General features: G+C 37.9%; 1 protein-coding gene across 6 annotated transcripts in view; it reads right to left on the bottom strand.

Annotated features, from left to right (window-relative positions):
• Nucleotides 1–20,958, bottom strand: part of LOC137153702 (prolyl endopeptidase FAP-like) — a 58,027-nt gene that overhangs the window by 21,339 nt on the left and 15,730 nt on the right. For 4 of the 6 annotated variants that reach the window (XR_010919880.1, XM_067549360.1, XM_067549358.1 and 1 more), the window contains 13 exons: nucleotides 18,271–18,366; nucleotides 16,789–16,883; nucleotides 16,579–16,653; nucleotides 16,288–16,340; nucleotides 14,469–14,541; nucleotides 12,990–13,110; nucleotides 9,409–9,563; nucleotides 8,314–8,417; nucleotides 7,838–7,973; nucleotides 3,234–3,278; nucleotides 1,386–1,490; nucleotides 1,232–1,302; nucleotides 402–455 (listed from right to left, as the gene is read on the bottom strand). Coding sequence is in view for 5 of the 6 variants with exons in the window: in XM_067549358.1 (XP_067405459.1) it covers nucleotides 402–455; nucleotides 1,232–1,302; nucleotides 1,386–1,490; nucleotides 3,234–3,278; nucleotides 7,838–7,973; nucleotides 8,314–8,417; nucleotides 9,409–9,563; nucleotides 12,990–13,110; nucleotides 14,469–14,541; nucleotides 16,288–16,340; nucleotides 16,579–16,653; nucleotides 16,789–16,883; nucleotides 18,271–18,366 (1,183 nt within the window). In the remaining variant the exon portion in view is untranslated. The remainder of the gene's footprint in view (nucleotides 1–401; nucleotides 456–1,231; nucleotides 1,303–1,385; nucleotides 1,491–3,233; nucleotides 3,279–7,837; nucleotides 7,974–8,313; nucleotides 8,418–9,408; nucleotides 9,564–12,989; nucleotides 13,111–14,468; nucleotides 14,542–16,287; nucleotides 16,341–16,578; nucleotides 16,654–16,788; nucleotides 16,884–18,270; nucleotides 18,367–20,958) is intronic. The other 2 variants (XM_067549359.1, XM_067549361.1) reach the window with 2 other exon arrangements.

Here is a 20,958-nt window from a genome sequence, read left to right as displayed (position 1 = left end):
TTAGAAAAACAATTGCTTATGCATTTTTAGAACTATCAAATATGTGTGTGTGTTCAGGTGATTTACACATGCAAGACTATTACATATATATGATAATATCAAAATGTACCTGTACGTTATATACACACACAAATGGGGGCCACATTTGAAAATGTATCCCAATGTTGTGTGCGACTCCAAAAAGCATGGCAGCTTTAAATATAGTAACACATACTACCTATTCATTACAAGATACCTGCACAAAAAGTGCAACAGCCCAATTTAAATTTTAGGTAAGAACTTCTTGATATTTACTCTTAACATTTTGAAACTGTTTCAGACTGCGTAGAATTCTCTTTTATATCATATAAATCCAGATCCATCTGATATTAATTTAATCAAAAAGTTTGATATGAACTTACTTGTATATATTCTTTCTCCCTGGATAGCCTTCAAATTCATTGCTCGAATAGAATCTATAAATTAATTTACATTTTATTAAGTAGTCCACGAAATCATAACCTGTGAAGTAGTATCAGGCATCCTAAGTAAGAAGCCTGCTTGAAAAGTTATATTTAACTAAACTAGAATTTGGATTTTCACTTTTTTTGTGTGGTGAATATCAAGATGGAACAGTGGGTTAACCACCATAACTTCTCATCCCTCCAAACTTTGGTTCAAATCCTGATAAGATGAAATCTAATGGCTTCATCTTAATTTCCATGTGTCACTTGATCAATGGACTCTAATGTATAGATCCATTTGTACAAAAGAGAACTAAGCAGAACTTTTGAGTATGACCCAGATTTCAGTTGCTCAGCCTTAAGCACTGAAGACCTGCTGAACAATGATGGGCTTAATCACATGCTTAAAGTTAAGAAGGTGCTTTAGGTCTTTATCGAATAGGGGCCTAAAATTATTAGAAAAAGATGGTGGTCCTCAATTTTCAAAAGGTCTTTCAGAAGCCGACATGTGCAAACATGTTTGTACACAAAATTTACTATAGCTATGTCCATAGCCTGTGTATTTCCACCTTAGCTAACTATAGCCATGGGCATGCCCAAATACCGGATTTGTGTACACAGCTGTGGTCATTCTTGTAAAATTGCTCACAGGTCCCAGGAAACTGCCCTTTTGAATATCAGGTCCAATGAGACTAATGGAACCTGACAAAAATCAATATAATTATAGTACATTCCTGCTGACGGCAAATAGCACATAATCAACATGCTCTGCTCTGTAGAATACTTACATTGCATCATCCGTTACTTTGAAAATGTATATTGCCTCCCATTGTCCATTTGTAATCTGTATTGCATTTTCCTATAAACCGAGATATATAGCGGGGTTATTTCAGGAACCTACAATATAGAAATTTAATGAGGATAATTCTTTGTTTGACGTACCACCGAGCCATTGATGTAATGAATATGTTTATAACCAGTCTTGTCACTAAAAATTTTGTAGTATGAAGTGGTGTCTGAAGTAAAATACGGTGTTGAAACGAAGAACTGAAACGAAGGAACAGAAATGAAAATGACCAGGCTTTTTGAGCAGTTTATAATATACACAGTTTGTAATATCTACATTAAAGCAACAAGAGAATGCTTCAAATGCCTTCCCTTTTCTCACAGTGTACTTTCTGACAAACTTCTGAATTGGTAATGTGGACATATCACAACGCCTACCGACATGTACACACACTTTCTGCTTCGTGCAAGTGGAATTATTTTGTGTGTTTGGTTCGATCAATTTTTTAATGTATTCATTTTTTTAATTATAGTCAGAGCCGGTGATTTTTAAAAATAGTTTTTTAAAATAAAATTTGTATTTGTGAAATGTGCCGGACTAAAAGTCCTGGCAAATAAAGTCATCTGTTTATGTACAAAGCAGGTGCAGCACTGGGCAGCAGCTGTCCAAGTTTCCCCACTCTGCCCTACTAATATGCTTCAACCTGGTTTGGGAATAAAGATAGTTCAATCGCTATTCCTGCTCAAACCTTTGTCTCTGCTGAGACAGTCAACAAGGGAGTAAATTAGTGCCAATTGTAAGTTTTATTTTTTAAATAAGAGAAAATGGTCCAACAGAAAATGGTCTGAAACCACCAACCCATTTTGCATATGCCATCAGACACTCATTCGGTCACATGACTTTCCAATACTATTGACCTGAGCTGTATTTGAATTTGTGACCAAGAGCTAAATTATTCTGTATTCCATTATTAATCCCCCTATACCAAGAAATCCCCCATTGAGAATAAAGTAAAATTCTTTTGTGTAGTTTCTATTAGTTCTTATAGCAACCTGTCATCATTAATCCAAAAGAGAAGGTAAGGAAAAGAGGACCAAATAAAGTGTCTTATCCCTGTGGATGCATAGTATAATTTACCTCATATAATAGGACTGTATGTACTGCAAACTGAAGTTTTAATTAAGCCCAGTGAAAGAAGACCCAGACGCCACTTGATGTCCTACATATTGAATCTTGGTATTTGACATCGTCATGCTTGAGGAATATCAGACATGACCTATATACGGGATATGTTGTGTATATGTGCATGCGTGTGTATGTGTGTGTAATGTATATAACACATGTTAATGTAATTTTATGTGTTGACCTTATTTCCCTACCCATTGTCTGCTTTTTGGTCTTTAGAGTGCAAATTCCTCAAGACAAGGATCATGTCTCCTCTGACATCCGAATGCTGTGGGAGCTATTGGACGTAGATATTTATAGTGATGTATCAGTAACTGAAAGCAAGTATCAGTTACCCACAGGTTACTGGTCTCTGGCCTCAAAGCTTCCTCCCTTGGTAAAGAAGAGCAGCACTTTGCACTAAAATTACGCTCTGAAATCACTGCCTTTCAGAAATGTATGTCTTATAGACATATCTGGAGGAATAGGAGCTGCCCATCAGTGATGCCAGGGGAAATGTCCTTATCATTGTCCTCTGCCAGCAGAATGCTCTGGCACTGTGCACCTCGTTCTTTCTCCCTCATGTGGATGTGATTTCTATAACTGCAGTATAGCCCAAAGTCATTAAGACTGAGATTTGCAAAGTCAATGGAAGGTGAGCACCTATCTCCCTTAGGCATATTAAAAATCCCAGCCTTAAAATGCATCAGGTCTAGTGCAGTATATGTATTCCATGACACAGTATGATGCCAGCTTATTTATATTTCCAACATTATTGTGAAGATAAATAAATGACTGTAGCTTTTAATTAATCGTAGTAAAAGATAACAAAACCCTACTCCACCAGCCCATCCTGTCTGACTCTCTTCTATATGCTGCCGATTCTGAAAAACAAAATGAAGGGCACAACCTTTAAGATGTGTAGGAAAGAGAAGTGCACAATTTATTCACAGAGAGGAAAGTACTTCAAATAAATATGGAACTGCAAACTGACACTGTAGAAGAATTTTAGGGATAAATTCAAATCACTTGATAGGAGTTGGAACCAGGGGCGCCGCACTCCTGGCTTGAAGTGGTTTCCATCATATACAGGGTTTACAGTTTGGTTCAGTGGCTCTCAGCACCTCCACTAAACAAATTGTTCCAGCACCCCTAAGTCACTCCTACAATATCAAGTGCCAGGAAAGTAGAAGGACATCTGACAAAAAGATATCAGGGATATATTAACAGTACTGTATTAATACTAACTTATTAAGTTTTAATGGTTATCATTAGAGATAAATAAATTATTTATTATAATTTTGCACAACATATCAATCAAACATAGAATTAATGACTATTTTATCTCAAGTTAATTTTTCATTAAAAAAAAATCAATCCTTTCAGGACTATTAATATTAACAATCTGGGTTAGATCCCAACTGTGGTAAATTGGCATAGTTCCACTGACTTCAATGGAGTGACACTGATTTACATCAGCTGAGGAAGTGAGCCTGTATGTTTATGTTCATTTTCAAAGTTACACTTGAACTTGTCCCATAGCCTTTATATACTCTTGCACATAAGCTACTTCAGGTCACACAGCTGTGGGAGCCTTTTATACCTAATGAGCAATGGTAATTCTTTCTCCATTTCTCCTCTGACAGAGACTAAACACACAGGATCATATTCTGGTTTCATTTATTTACACCTTTGTACATCCAGAATTACTCCATTTAATTCAGTGGAGTTACTCTAGCTTCACAGCAATGTAACTGAGATCAGAATCCACTTCCTCCATGGCGTTTGAACTCTCAGTAGTCTGGAGAGAAACTCTTCACCATTCTGCAGAGATTCTGGGGACTCTAATTCATATGAATAGTCCCACTAAAATCAATTAAAATATATTCCTTTTAACAGAATTCATATTCACAGAGTCAATGGCTAAAGTTTTCAAAAGTGACTAGTGATTATGGGTACCTCAATGTTTGGATGCCCAATTTGAGATACCATAATGATGTTTTTTTCATAGATTTTGATAGAATGAGTGCTCAACCTCTCTGAAAATCATACCCCTGTAAGGTGTTTCAGTTGGGTACACAAGAAGTAGAATTAAAGATTAGTAATTTAGTAATTAGTAAGGATTAGTAGAATTTAGTGATTTTCTGTGTCTAGTTACTTTTGAAAATGCGGGCATCTGGAACTCCTCATATTGCTAAGGATTTTCAGGATTTAGGCCCTGATAACATTTTTAGTGTTGACCTGTTTAAAAAAAAATGGCTTGTACAGATTTAGAAAGTACTCTAATCAGTTCTTTTATCAGCTCTAATGATCCTTTTACATTTTTAGGCTTTGATTTATGTTTGATTTAGAGTTTATAATGCATTTCCAATAGTTTCTAATGACTGTTTCATTGCAGACTGTAATGTCCTGATTGTTAGATGGAACTAAATTATTTACTGGTTAATGCTAACAAATCTACATGGAATAGATTTATAGCTTTTTTATTTTATTTTATAAATTAGCTTTTCTTAAACTGTTTATTTAATGGAACATTTCTTCACAGTCTGAAGCCCTGTGAAATGCGTACACCAAAATTTGTTCTCTGAAGAAAACATTTTGCATTTCTTATCCTTAATGTAGTGTCTCATTAACAGTCAGAGCTGTGTCTTTTCCTCCTCTTGTCAATCCTGAAAAGGGCTCTGCACCCTCAACTCCCACTGACTTTAGTGGAAGTCGAGGGCATTCAGCACCTCAGGGGAGTGCGTGGCACCTTGCAACACGGACTCCTTGTGCAGTACTCTGTTGAATAATTAACTCAGCTGCTTTGCTTTGTTTCTTATTCATAAAAAAAATACAAAACATAAATGGTAAAATGTTGCAAGCTATTAAGTCTGCAGGTAAAATCCCATTCAATTTTAACTTTGCGCAGTTCTGCCCGCGGGCATCTTACGGTCAATTCACAATTTAGGGTCTGATCAGCAAGTGCTTAAGCATATGAGCAATTTTCATGGGACTATTCCTGTGAGTAAAGTTACTCAAGTGCTTGTCTTTTAAAGTTCAGGCATATTTAAATCTGTGCATTTTGAACAAAAACATGAAATCAGTGCCAAATAGAAAATGGCCAAAACAATTTCATTTATGAAATAAACAACCCTTTGTAAGGGACAGACCTCCAAACACTTAAGGATGTGAGTAAAATCCCGATTTATTTGTCTCCGTTTTATTTAAGGTCCTGATCCCACAAATACTTAAGCCCGTGTGTGACTTTTCTTACATAAAGAATCCCATTGAATTCTATGGGACCGTTCATATGTGCAAAGTTACTCCAGTGCTTAAGTATTTGCAGGCCTGGGGCCCACATCAACATGTTTTAATAGGCCTCAATCCTGCAAACATTTACACACTTCACTTTTACTCACACAAGTTTTTGAAGTCAGATTGGCTTCTATGGGACTATTCACATAAATAAAAGATAAACACGGGCTTGAGTGTTTGCTGGATCAGGGTTTTAGAAATTACTTGTAAAATATATTATTATTTTCAAATGCATAAAGCATAGCACATTTGTTGTACTTTACGCCCTTGGTTTAATCTGAAAACAAAGCAGAGATGGAACTATTTTTGCCAGTGGAAATGCACAGAGATGCACTTCTTTAGGACAAATAGAGCTAATGCAGTACTCCCATCTGTTCACACTCCTTCAATTGGCCATTTGTGCAACCTTTAATATGATAAAAGCACTATATCACTGTATAAACATAGTGTTGTGGAAGCATCAATGCAATTAAACAAGGATTATGAACACAATCCTGGAAGATGGTGATCACTTTGGCCCTGATCCAGCAAAGCACTTAAGCACATGCTTAATTTTAAATATGGAATTAGTCCTATTATAGTCATTTACATGCTTAAAGTTAAGCGCATGTGCTTCACTGGCTCAAGGCCAAAATAATCAGCATCTTGCTGGACAGACCCCTTAATCCCTTGATGTTTCTAAATCCTTTTGATTTTCTGTGTAAACTTTAATCCTCAAACGTGTACCATTTACTGATGGGACACAGATTCAATTGCAAGGAAAATCTGAATTGAATCTGTTATATAATGAAAATGCCCTTTTTTAAAATGTAAAATTGCATACAGGACACTGATCTGCAATTTGCAGATCAGTAACTTTATATTAGTGTGTCTGAATTGTGTCAACGGATTCAGTGAAACTGTTCAAGTGTGAAAAGTTATGTGCCGGATTGAGATTTAGCTTCCTTTAAAGTCACAACAATGTCTGCTGTACTTATTTTGTTATATAAAAACAAAAAGTGTTTTGAATTTGTAAAGTTCATTTGAGTAAATTAAAATGTCATGTCCTTTATATTTGCAGTGTATAAAATTATAATAATCATAATTTTATAAAACAAACAAACTTCTTTTTTTATAAAATTGGTTTCTTGAATCTATGTACCCTAAGCTTCAACCTGAAGTGAATTTTTATGGGTGGTTTTATAACATAACCTCTAGAAGCAAGATTTATAATGGCCATTATGAGAGACTTTTGACTACAGGACCAAGAATGAGACCTCCATACTGCAATTACTGAACTTGAGTCAGTCCTTGAGTCCGTCCTCTGTATGAAATTTGTCAGTGAAATGTTGTCCACAGCTCTCCCATCTCTATACAGTGTCTTCCTAATATATATGCTGGTCTCACTCTTAACGTACATAGTTTTGAACTATTCCAATTAAAGTAATTTAGACCTGATGTGAACTTCCACAGCACATAAACTGGACACTTTTTTTTTTTCCCCCAATTAGGCTCCTCCCTGTGAGGAGATCTCCCGGATGAAATAAAGAAATAAAGAGGAGAAATAAATCCAATGGTTTTGAAGTCAGTGGACATCTGGTTGTGTTTATATTAAAACTCTCTGAAAACACAGTACTGACAATTTGGTTTCTTGCTGTTGTAACTAAATGTATTTATTTATTTTGCAGAGGAGTCATGGTATCATGAAATTCACTATTAGTTTAGGTTATTAGTTATTTAGTTTAACAGTGAGGGTGATTAACTAATGCAGTGGCTTTCAACCTTTTTTCATTTGCAGACCCCTAAAACAAAATTTCAAATTGAGGTGTGGACCCCTTTGGAAATCTTAGACAGTCTGCAGATCTCCTGGGGTCTGCAGACCACAGGTTGAAAACCACTGAATTAAATGGAACAAACAACCCAGGGAAGTGATGGAATCTCCATCTCTTGATGTTTTCAGATCATGATGAATACTTTTCTGGAAGATATGCTTTAGTCAAACACAAATTATAGGGCTCAATACACAGAAGGTCAGACTAGATGACTGAATGGATCCTTCTGGCCTCAGAAATCTATGAATATATATATATATATGCGCAAGTTCTATCATTTCTATTGTAAATTCAGTTTCACCACAATGTTAAGCATATATTTCAACATGCAATACCTCTGGACAGTACCAGGAATTGGAGTTTTCTTGGAAGTCACATACAGCTAAGACAGAAAAATTCTGGATTCGCTTTAGCCATTGCACACAGATTCGATTATCTGTTACCCAAGTGAGCCAAGTGAAATAGTGATCACTAAAAACAAAGAATGAAGGCTGGTTACAGTATAGAAATAGAGTATAGCTATTGCATCCATTACAGCCCCAATCGTGCTCTATTGAAGACAATGGAAAAACTCCCATGGTCTTCAATGGTGCTGGATTTGGCCCTCTGTCAACAATGGTTATGAACTGCATAAAGTATGAACCAGAAAAGCCAGTATCTAAAACTTCAGGTTAGCTCCAGATTCATAAGGTAGACAAATATGAAGCTGCAGTACACAGAACAGAACCTCCAGAAAAGAAAATAGGAGGTCCCATCATTTAACACAAAACAGCAAGAAAAGGAAAAGAAGATGAAGTTGAGAACACACTACCTTGATGCTATCACTGCAGGAACAGGAACTTCCTTAGGACCTAAACCTTCAGGGTTAGTAGTGTCTACAATAAACACTCTAACGGTAGGATTTTTAGCCCCAGCCTTCAAAGGAAATGTATTACCAGGTTATTCAAATCAAGCTCTGGAGGATTAGCTACCATTTTTAAAAGTTAACATTTTTTCTTGCAAGAAAGCAATCAGTTTTTTAAAGAATTTAAAGTATTTTGAAATATTGATACTATTGAACGTAAGGGGGCAGATTCGGATCTTACTTAAACAAGTGTAAATCTGGAGTAATTCATTGCGGCAGTTTGTTACTCCACTTTGCATTAGTTCATGCATCAAGAAGAAAACAAATCATCTAATTCAATGTCCTTCCAGATGGAAACATAGTGCTTGGGGGTAGAAAACATGAAACTAGGTGAAAGTTCTTCTCTCCTGTGTACAGTAAAGATCTCTGTAATGTATACTGCCCCAGTTTTGGGCAGAAGACTCCAATTAGAGTCATAGGAGATCTCCAATACAGACTAGAGACAAACAAATGAATGAACAACATTGATTTATATTTGGAACTACAGGTATAAGGCCTGAACCAAAGCTCATAGAAGTCAGTTAGGACCTGACTGACTGAATTCAATGGGCTTTGGATCAGGTCCCTAAAGGATTGGAATAAATTTGAGATCTCACATCCTCTTATTTCTCAATGCAACATAGGCCTTATTTTTTTAAATATAGTATATTATAATAAATACCTTGTTAAGCAACACAACAGGTACGTCAGGTAGGAAAGCAAAATAAGGTCCTGATCCTCCTAAAATTTATGCACATGCTTCACTGTACTTTCATGAGTAGTTCCATTTATTTCAATGGACTACTCCCATGTGCAAAGTTATACACAAGTTTGTGTCTTTGCAGAGTTGGGGCTCAAGTGTGCTCTCTTAAATTATCTCTAAACTAGAGCAGGATTAACCACTGCTATCCAGTAGTTCATTTTTTCCCACACACCTTTGGTGTCTTGCTATTTAAAAGCCGTCACAGTTCATTTAGAAAACAAGGGGAATAAAATGGCACCCATTTAAAATAAGCAACATACCTTTGGGTATGGAATAATTATTTTTCTAGGATATTGCTCCTCACCATAATATGAATATTCAATAACTGGTATGTCAGTATCATTAAATTCCACATATGCTATGAACTTTCCATTTGGAGACCACCACAGAGCATATTTCGCAGCAAGCATTTCCTCTAAAAAAAAAAAAAAAAAAAAAAAAATTACATGTTAGTTACAGCTCATCATTTATGACCTAATTTAAAGCACTATATCCTAAAATTATATCTTGCCATCAGTGTACACATCACTTCTCAACAAGAAAACTGTGCTATATAAGAAAGATCTTCACTCCACAAAGCACGAAGGAACATGAATAACTTTATGCAGGATGTAGCCTATGTTAAGTAGAAATTTGGTTTTGGTTTAAGTTAGCCAAACTGTAGAGGAGTGGGGGAAATTGAGATGACTAGTGTGAGAAAAGTTAGAGATAGTAAGATGGGAAAGTTGAAGTTAGCATGGACATGACCCAAGTTTGCATTGTGGCTATGTTTCAGTTCTAACTAGTTTCAGCATGAATTGTAATGAGTGTTTTTAAGCGTTGTGAATGCTCGATTAAAATGCATATTAATGGCATGGGAAGGACGTTGGTGCAGCTGTTAATTTATATCATGTTTAATGTACAGAACCAAAAAGGAGGTGGCTGAAATGTGAAGGTGGTAATGGGTAGGGTTAATGTTAATTAATATTATAAGAATAGTTTGGTTACTACTGGAGAGAGCTCCAAATAATATCCAACAGTCCCAGGATTATAAAGTTGTACTCCACTCTGTTGTCAGTGGACTGATCAGTCATTGATACGCTATTTCATCTTTAAGAGTAAATATAATTGTAATATTGTGTAAGTGGTAATTGCATGCCTGTTTGCTTAACTGATCATTTTTCTTTTGAACAACATTTGCTTTTATCATTCAAACTGTCACTTAGTGGTCCTCTACTAAATACCAACCTAGAGGCTCGAACCTGAAAACAAAGTTGCGTTTTATTGCACCCTTCCAAGGTTACAATTCAAATAAACCCATTTAAAAGCTTAAGGTAATGTATATGGTTAAGTGTCTGGCTGGATTGAAGCCTAAGAGCCCAATCTTGCTTGCATTGAAGTAAAAACTCCCACTGAGTTTCATTTCCATTCAATAAGTATAAAGGAAAGATGAGCCTCATCTGCAAAGTTCAGATCCAGATCCAATTTCCCCCCAATTCAAGTGAGTTTCAATCCAGAGTGTTATAAAAATGTGCGCAAACTGCTACATTTAAACTTCTGATAGTCTGAGGGTATTCAGATCCAGTGCTGTGGTTCAGGTCTGTATCTACACAAAGAAGGGTTAACATCATCCAGTACAGAATAAAGTATGTTCATTTAGCTGGAATGCTTCACAGACTGCTTTTAGAAGTGGGCTTTGGAGAAAATGAAGGATAGGACCTAGTGAACAGTAACTGTGAGGCTGCAGCATAAAGGCATCAGGGGGCAAAGAAGATTAAGGGTGTGGTCAGGAGAGAAAAAAGGGGTAGGGAATGGGACTCAGGTGGAAACTGATTGGAAAATATCCTCCCTTTATTCAAAGCACTTCTCTTGAGGAAAAATAAATTATGCACAGAATATCAAAGCTCATGTTTCCTATCAGAAAAATACCTTAAAAATTGGTACATTAAAAAGCTGACTCTTTCTGTTCCTAAACACCAAGAAGGATTTTCATTCTGCACCAGACCACTGGTTTATCTGGTCAGGTACTGGGATTAGCCTCAAGAAGGCAGAAACTAAATAATGTATCTGGATTTTTGTGCAGTGCAATGCATGGGGTTGAGGTGGGAGGAAGATAGGATATTCCTTCTTGATCCTAACAGGTTAATGCCCTGAAGCAATAAGTCTGGTTACTAGTATCATTTTCACCACTTGTATAACTAAGGATATTAAATGTCATAACATTTTCCCACTCCTTTATAAAATAAAGCTACAGTATGTATTTCCATAACCTCCTGCAGCAGTGAATTCCATAGATGGATTGTGTGATGTGTAAAAAAAAAACATGTCCTTTCACTGATTTTAAATGTACTACTCTTTTATTTTGGGTCCTTCCTTGTTTTATTGCAACTATGTTCTATAAAAAAGAGGCAATTATTAGTTATCATTTCCCCAAATTTAGGATCTATTACAAAACTTCTGGGTCCCAAAAAACGAGGCAACTTCCTGACCCTCTAAACCTCCCTCCCACATATTGATAGGATTTTGCAATAATGATATCTCTTCTGTAGTTTTTAACTTTACTTTTGCACTTCTCTCGTTACAAGCAGTGAAACTCATCTTTTGCCTATAATTGTTTGCATATAAGAAACAACGTAGGGGAGAGTGTACTGATACGGTGAAACATCAGAATGTCGTTGACTTGTAGTGAAACAAGAAGTTGAAAGACAATCTCAAAAGTACTACAAGTCCACAGATCTTTGGGTCCATGTAATCGCTCTAGGTTCAAGAGAGATACTGTTTTACAAAAGACTTGAGCAGGAAACTATATTTAATAATCGGCCAGCCCAACTGCTTTGTGGTAGCAAGTCACGCTACTTCATGCTAGATTAACTCTGAAACTTGATTTTAAATCACCACAAGACATGAAATGGAGGTGCTGCTTTTCAATGGAAAACTTTTGCACATACTCTGCTGTACCAGCCTCCTAGTTGGTTTAAAATAGGAGCCAGTGCTCCAGAGCGTATCTGGTTCTCATCCTACACTGGAGGATGGCTCTAAGAAAGGGAAGATGACCTTTTCTAATAGGAATAATTTTTTGTGTGAGGAGGAGGCGGAATTGTAAAAGTGAGCATAAAAAGGCTTGGCATGGAGCCACAAAAAAAGGCCTGAGCTTTCTTGCACTGATAAGGAGGGGGTAGCTGCATCTAACTACACTGCTACCCCAAAAAGGCACTACAAGATGAAGCCAAAGAACAGCAGATGAAAGGAATATTTACAAAAGGCTAAATTCAGCCCATGGTCTAGGGTGGCTTCTGCTGGTACAGCTCCTGCTGGAGGGCCTCTAAGGAAGAAAATCCACTGTGGATCCCCAGTGAAAATTACAGATGTCCTAACGTGGCGGAAATCCACAACTGAAATGAAGCAAACTCTGGGCTTTAAATACAGCACCAGCTTGCACAACACCACAGCTTTTAGGAGGGAAAGTGAGAAGTAACTTATCTAACTGAAGCAATAGGCAAAATTTAACTGCAGAGAATGTAGTTTCCTGAGTTGAAATTTTGCCAAGACACTGTGGCCAATATCTCCACTCTTATGAAATGTGTCATGGTATCTTTGATGATCACAAGCCCTTGATTTTACATCTTTGTTGAAAGATTGCACATCCAGCACCTCATTGGGTGGCTCATGAATAGTGCTTTGTCACCAAGGTGATAGGCACATCATACGCAGAAACAGGCACACTACTGACTTAGAGAGACAATTGCCAAATACTGAATCACCAACACCATTTCTTGCTGCACTTAGATGTTGCTTGGCATTCTCCCATCTAAGTCCTGTCCAAACCCAGCCTTTTTTTACGCAGTTTTCAATACAAACATACCTTCATAGATCCAGTCAGGAATTCCATTAAATATTTCATTCTCTTTTCCACTATTAGTTAGTTTAATAGATGGCTCTTCAGGATATCGTTTCAAATAGATATTATTCTGATACACATATACCTAAAGATGAGAATGTATTAGTTAGGAATACGTACAATTATAGAAAAAGGTCTGACCAAATTTTGTACAGTCAGTGCTAATGCGTATACATTGTAGATGATAATAAAGTATAATTGATGAGCCAAATCCTGAAATCCTTATACAAGTAAAATTACAATTGAAGCCTTTACAGAATTTCCCAGGAACCTAGTACCTCCCTTGGGGCTAGGTTTGGATTGGTCTAGTATAAGTAAATTACAATTTGAAGGCCAAATTCTGCTCTTAGTTACATCAGTATAAATCCACAGTAACTCCACTGAATTTTTGTCAATATGGAAAAAGTACTACGTTGAAACTGTGGATGCAGGTATCTAACTCCCATTAGCTGTATTGGAAAGCACATATAGGCGTTGAATGAAAAATATATCCTGAAATATTAGTCATAAATGAGCCTCAGTTCGGTTTGGAAAAGTACCTAAAAGCTTGCAGCCCTCTTTGAAACTCATCCAAACTTTCTGAAACTCTTGTATCTTTTCAACTGAGCTAGAAATCTCAATCTTGTGAGATTTCTGGCATTTCTGCTTCTAGTCCTAGCGAGTGTGGATACAAACATGGGTCTAGACTATACATTTTAAAAGGTACTCAGACTCCACTGGAACTTCAGAAAAGGCTCAGTTCAGATTCAGTTTGAGATTTGGGCAAAGGTTTTTATTTTACCTGAACTGGTTTGTCTGTTTCTGTTACAAAAAAGGAGCCTGATTTTACAGCCCTTGTTCATCTCAAACGCCTGGTAAAAATCAGTGGGAGTTTGGGGTATGCCAGGATTGCTACATCAAACCAAAATATGGGGAATTTCTTAGAAAATTGTGTCTCTTGAGGCTACAAATATTTGCTCTAATAACATAAAAGTCAAACGTTACTTGCACTGCGTTTTAAATGACCAGTAAAAGAGCACTCAACATTCTCAGGTGGAGCATGAAGCCTGTTTTGACCTCTCTTCCTCCACTGTCAGAGCTGGAGGTAAGTGAGAGTGCAATTGCACTTCCGTGTTTTACTACGAAAATGTCTTAACTATGAACTCTGTTCAAAGTTCTTGATAAAAGAAATAATGGGGCATCAGCAAGTTAATTATTATTTACTGTTTACAAGAAGTTTAAAACATGAGCTTTAAGCTAGAATAAGGTTGTTCTTTAATGGGTTCCCCCTTCCACATTGACCAGCTACACTGTTATCTTTATTATTCCTGCCCTTAAGTACGGGTGATAAACACAGTTTAAAGGCCTGTGAAAATAGGGCTAAGCAAACACACATAAGCAAATAAATCTATTCTATGCCATCGGAAAGTAACAATATTCTAGCACTTCATTATCTTTACTGACCAATTTGTGTCCAACGGGTGACCAGGATATATACTGAATTTTATGTGGAAGCGGATTTTCTGTTACAAAATCACTAAAAAAAGGAAAGAAGTTGAGATGGCTATTGCCCGCACTGCAAACGGATCATAATATTGTACGCACATATAAAAGACAGATTAAAGAAAAAGCACAAAAGCACAATATTTTAACAGCTTTTGTTTTGTGAACAATGCAAAATTGGCATCAGAAGCTTGCATTTGCTGTGCAAACCAGGCAGTTAGGCATAAAATAATGTGACTCGTGTGCATAAGGGCTTGCACAGGCTAACAAACTTTGTGTATGCACAATCAGGCAGCCCTTGGTCCTACAGCCAGTCTTAACGTGTGTCCAAGTATTGCCCAGGCATCTAAGGCTACGGCTACACTGACGGTGGCAAAGTCTCCGCCATCAGATCAGTTTCTCTGGATCGACTGAGCGGTCAATGCAGACCCGCTCAGTCGATCCAGAAATCGACGTATTAAGACCACCTTCTCAAGTGGTGTAGCAGTGAAGACGGTGCTCAGAAGAGAAGCAGAGAAGTCGACGGGAGTTACGCAAGTTTTTTGCGTTGCTTGCGTAACTCCGGTCGACTGCCGCCGAATCTTGGAGGTAAGTGTAGACAAGCCCTAAGTCATAGAATCATAGAGTTGGAAGGGACCTCAGGAGGTCATCTAGTCCAACCCCCTCCTCAAAGCAGGACTAACCTCAGCTAAATAATCCCAGTGAGGGTTTTGTCAAGCCGCAGCTTAAAAACCTCTAAAGATGGAGATTCCACCACCTCTCTAGGTAACCCATTCCAGTGCTTCACCACCCTCCTATATTGTACAGTGTGCATTACTATCAGAACCAGCTCTAGGGACGTGTGAATCATGAGGTCCAGGGAACTGCCATATGATCAATTGTGTGGTATCACCTATGAGCAGCCAGCAAAGCATCAGCAGGAGGCATAAGCAGTGCCTGTGTACTTCAAGAGAGCAGCTGGAGTGCCATGTGCAATGCCTTCCTTCAGCATCCAGGCTGCAGCAGCTTCTTCCCTTCACCCCCTGCCAGCACCTTCCCATGGATGTAAGAGAGACGTGCAGTCCCGGCTGCTATAAACTAAGAGATGATCAAAAGCCAACAGCTGCCACCCTGGCCTCAGCCCAACTACATGAATCTACAAGCCAGGTTAAAACCAAACTGCCAGCCGCTGCACAATTAGAAGGGATAGAGGCAGGGAGTCAGAGAGCCTCCTCTGCAGTACGGTACAAAGAAAGAGGGGCTATGATGAGGGGATAAGAAAGCAGAATCAGTTGGGAAGGATAGTGATTCTTCTAAGGGATACTTGAGAAACCCAGAACAGATGTTTGTGAGATCACTGAGGGCCAAAAGGTCATTGGAGAGTCTTAGAGAAACTATAGATTAGATCAGCCAGAAATGGGGAGGATTAGGTAAATGAAGGCCAAGGGGACATCTACTGTAAGATTGCAGAGCAGTCAGAATGAGGGAAAAATCAGATACAGGAGATGGACAAAAGACAGAAGGAGGGACTAGAGAATTCTGAGTAGTCAGAGATTCAGGCAATCACAGATCAGATAGACCCAAGGTGCTCAGCTGTGAAAAGATAGGAGGATTTTCTCATTTTTTTCAGGGTAATTTCTGAATTTTGCATCAGCTAATTAAGCAAACAAAAAGCAACTTGAGAGACTGAAGCAACAGAACAGTGCAATACTAATATCAGAACAGAGCTTTCTAATGGAAATGCTAGCAGGCACGTAACTAGAGGATTTGGCCATAGTTATGTGAGAAACAAATGCTTTACCTATATTGAAGATCATAAATGTGGTATGATGCTGTATAAGAGTATCTCCAAAACTGCAAAAATTGAGGAAGCAAGAAAAAATATATTATTATCTCGGAAGTATAATGCCTGTCAGAGCTCCCCTTGGCCTACACATTACCCCATGCTATAGAGTAGTTTAATTTAATTCACCACTCTAACCTACTGTTAATACTTCTTGATCTCATGTTGAGTACTATGTTATCGCAATCTATAAAACATCAGATATTAAAAGGAAGAATTCTCAGCCAAGCAATAAATAAAAGGAATTACCTTTATGTAATTGCTTTCCAGAACTATAAACTGTTGATCAGCTGATAATGCATAGTTTGAAGCATTAACTTTTTTCTGAAAGATTCAGAAGTTGATTAGATTCCAGCACACATACACTAAATATCTGAATATTTAAATCTATGTATATTTATATGGAGGTTTTAAAAATAACTCCCTTTTATGTATTTTTGAAATGAAAATGATACATACAAGTGTGCTATTAGTTAAGATAATAGTTGAGCGCTCAGTTTCAACATTGTAAAGAATAACGTTATCTTCTGCTGACTGATGAAGATATTCGTGATCTATAGGAGAGGGGAGGGAAAGGGGAAAATTTATCTTTACACAGAAGATATTGTGCAATAAAAGTGTTCAGAGTACAGTCTCTCTTTGGCAGTTAAGCAGTTCAAGAGCAAATGCCTTTTGAAATCAGTATAAAAATAAGTTTGGCCTTATTTCGTAACGTTGTAACAGCACAGAATTATGCAATGATCTGACCTTTGGCCACTCGGCTGTGTGCTGAGATAACGCTGCACAGCCATGCTATGGCCGTTACTTTATAGCTACGAGGCCAGTTTCTGTTCTGCATTATGATTGCCCAACCCTACCAGGATTTGGGTCCGTAACACAGGATGGGTTAATTTAATTTAAATGAATTTAAACCCACTGATGCCAGAAGATTCAAAATCCTGGATTAGAATTTCACCTGAACATTCTCTATTGTATACAGATTTTGTAGATAACACTAGCACTGTACAATACAGTATAAAGAAGGATGATATGGGCCAAATTCTGACTTAATTTTGTATGTCCCACCCCATTGAACTCAGGTACTTAACTTCACATATTTATTTTATATATTAAAGAACTCACTTAGAACCAAACCCTTAACTCCTATGCAAAACCTGAGTAAACAGGCCTCATTCAAAGGGACTCTACATGTGTCGGGGCATAGGATTTTCTGCCATAAGAGAGCAGACAATAGAACTGCTTGAGGATTAGTTGTCAATGTGTGTATGGGTGGCAGAGCTGGGCCCACAAGAAAAAAGATTATCAGTCATTATCTATTAAAAGCTCAGTGAAACCAAAGACAAGAGAAAACAGACTCTTTAAGAGCTGAATGACATGTTCAGTGCATCTTCCAGCCTTTCAGCATGGAAGCTAGTACAATAAAACAATGGAGCCACTGTAAATTGATACAAGATTAAGAAAACAAAATTGTTATAAGAATCCTCTTTCTGCCATGGGGTCAGATACTTGAAGTTTCTAGAATTGCTGCCATAGAACGGTTAGCTCTGGTTGTGATTTTATACCTTTAATTTAGTAGTTAGCATTCAGTCGAAGCAACATTCATCTCAGAGAAAATACATTTCTGAGGGCTTGTGTACATTTTAAACATTACACTGGCACAGTTGCGACGCTGTAGCACTTCTCCTGTCGGCATAGGCAATCCATCTTCCTGAGAGGAGGTTAGCTTGGCTGACAGAAGAATGCTTCCATCGATCAAGAGCTGCCTACATGGGGACTTAGGTTGGCTTAACTATGCCGCTCAGGGGGTGTGGATTTTTCACATCCCTCACTGATGTAGTTAAACTGACCTAATTTTCTAGTGTAGACCAGGCCTCAGTCTGCGTAAACCAGCCAGAAAATACATATTAAAAAATTTATACATAGCCAGATATCTTCACTTACTTGAAATCCAGTATGGAAAAAATGTTTTATACTGAAAATTTCCATTCAAATAATCCTCCAACATGAGAGCCCTAGGACTGTCATCTGAGTTGGGAACTTCAGAAATAAGGTAGAGAGAAGAGAGTTATTAACAACACTGTGTGGATTGAGAAGCAAAACAGAAATCATGGCTAGTTGAGCTTTTCTCATCTTTCAGGACTTTAGCCCTGAAGAATTTGGTGTTCCAGTTATTCACAAATCAGGCTCAGCAGAGGCAGCACCAATGAAAGCTTCCCATGATGACCCTGACAGTGTCCTTCATCCTTCTTCTGGAGGAACTTCCTTGAAGGATAAGAAGCTAAGAACTGGACTGAGACCAATTCATTTCACATAAACAGAGATGGACCTCTGCAGCTGCAGACACTATCAAGCCAGAGGAACCCTTCTCCACACAGTTTCTGGGGCCACTCAACAGTTTTTAAAAAGAGCATGGATTTCCTGAATGTGTTTAGGGTGTGAAGATTCTTGTTTTAGTGGTTACAGGAACCCTCTTCTGATTTCAGACAAGCCCTGTAACTAGGCCACCAAAGAGTCAAACAGCCACTTTAAAATCACTGCCCACCACAGCTCGATTTCAGCCAACATCCCAGAGGTGAAAGGCTCCCTATCCCGTGACAGTCCCCTTGTTTACATACTTTTCAATGTTCTTACCAAGACGTGTTCGAAGAAGGGTTTAAGAATATTTGAAAAATAATCATCATGTATGCTTATTTCTCAGCGTAGCCAGAATAAAGGAACAGACACATTTCTAGAGGAATGAACAATTTCATAAATCTAGTGAACTGATTTTTAGAAATCAATTGCATGTTCAAAGATGGGTCCTTCTTGCCTACTCTGATCTCCCTCTATAGCAGTGGCTATCACACTACATCACCCTTCTCCCAGATGGGCTATGTATATGACACTACATAAAATGGCTTCTGAATAGTGCTCAGTTGTGTGGTTTCTGCCTTCCCCTGCACAGTGCCCAGATAGGTGCCTGGGAAAATCCTACTGACCAGAAACCCTGGAAAAGATGAAGGGTTATCTGTCAATTTGCTTGTCCACCAGACAAAGGTGACTGGGGAGAACAGGGATGGACTGAGTGACGTTGGCCACAGCGCCACTGAGCTCCCAGTCAGAGAGGAGGATAGCTGGAGGGGCGTAGTGGGCATGGAGCAAACAGAACTGACTGACAGTCACCTCAGAGGTGGAGGAGAAAATGAGGCTGAAAGAGCAATAGAAACAAGCTGCCAAGCAGATGGTTGGAAGATCGGCCCATCTTCTGCATAAGTTATTTCATGGGAGAGGGAGCTAGAAGGTGTCTGTATTGAGTGGGGAGTGCAGAGGAGGTCATATGTGGAGCGTGGTGAGGAGACAGACTGGTGCTGGGCTTTTCAACTAATCAAGTAGTTCTATGACAGATGCTTTTGCAATAAAGGCAAGAGATTTGAGTTAGAATTGCCAGCCATGTCAGAGCAGATGTAGTAAAATGAACGACAATTGTTTACTTGCTGCTTCAAATCACAATTTGAAATGATTTTGGAAGGAAGTTAGCCTCTCTAATACTTCATTACAGCCTGTTGCAGTTGCAAACTTAGCTGCTTCTTCCAGGACCACACAGTTTAATTTGTAAACCAGTCCTTGATTTACAAACTGACTATTGAAACACTTTGTTTAAAAAACAAGTACAAAAGATGTGGCTGGTTTATTTAAAAAAATATTTTGAAAAAGCTAACATACATTAAACCATGATTTTGGGTAAAACAAAAAAACGTAGTGTCAATCAGCAGAGAGCAATATTACATAAGTGCAAAGTTAAGGAATATGAAAAACATAGGTGCATTCATGAGAAGCAAAATATCTATCATTACACAAAACAGTTGTAAAGTGCAGAACACATGAGGAGCTGTCCGATAAAGGCAGTCATCTTGTGTGTAAATCCTAGGAATGCCTTTGGCTCTGGTTTTGAAGTTCACCACTGGATAAGCAGCTTTCCAGTCTTTGGGTGGTTGGACTTAATCCCACTCCCATTGAAGTCAATGAGAATTTTGCCATTGTCTTCAATGGAACAACATTGAGCTCTTTAGAGAGTACCTCTGTTGCTTCACCCTGCTGTTTCCTTCTGAACTCTGAGGTGAATAACATTCAATCCTGATGATTTACTACACTGCAGTTTTATCTTTTCCTTCATAACATCCTTGTTACAAGTTCCTCTCTCTGTTAAGGCCACACTTTGACTTCCTGTGAAATGTGTCTTTGTATTGACTTTTATGATTCACTTTATAACAACAGTGCATGATTTTTCTGCTAAGTAACGATTAGTTAGGTTAACGGCTGACACTCTTATTGACTGCACTAATGCAGAAGAAAGCTGTCAAGCTAAATTAAAGTGAATGACAAACTACAGGCAGAAACATGTAAGTACAAAAAACCAAAATAAAACAAAACACCACCCCACCCCCACATCACTGAGCTGGCAATTAGCTCAGAAAATATCCATATATGTTCATGAAGAAGTTAATTCTTCTTGTGACTAGAATGATGATATTTTACTGAGAGCTTTAGTAAATTAAAGAGAAGAAGGGAAGATTACAAACTGTTTTTGAAGCAATGTCAAATTGCCAAGAAGAATCAGCTTCTTCACTTTCACCTATCATCATCAAATGA

This window comes from Emydura macquarii, unplaced genomic scaffold, assembly GCF_026122565.2.
Source record: "Emydura macquarii macquarii isolate MOO-44397 ecotype Brisbane River unplaced genomic scaffold, CSIRO-AGI_Emac_v2 contig_1253, whole genome shotgun sequence".
NCBI classification, from domain to species: Eukaryota; Metazoa; Chordata; order Testudines; family Chelidae; genus Emydura; species Emydura macquarii.
The sequence above is the reverse complement of the archived record's forward strand: the minus strand, read 5'-3'. Positions and strand labels throughout refer to the sequence as shown.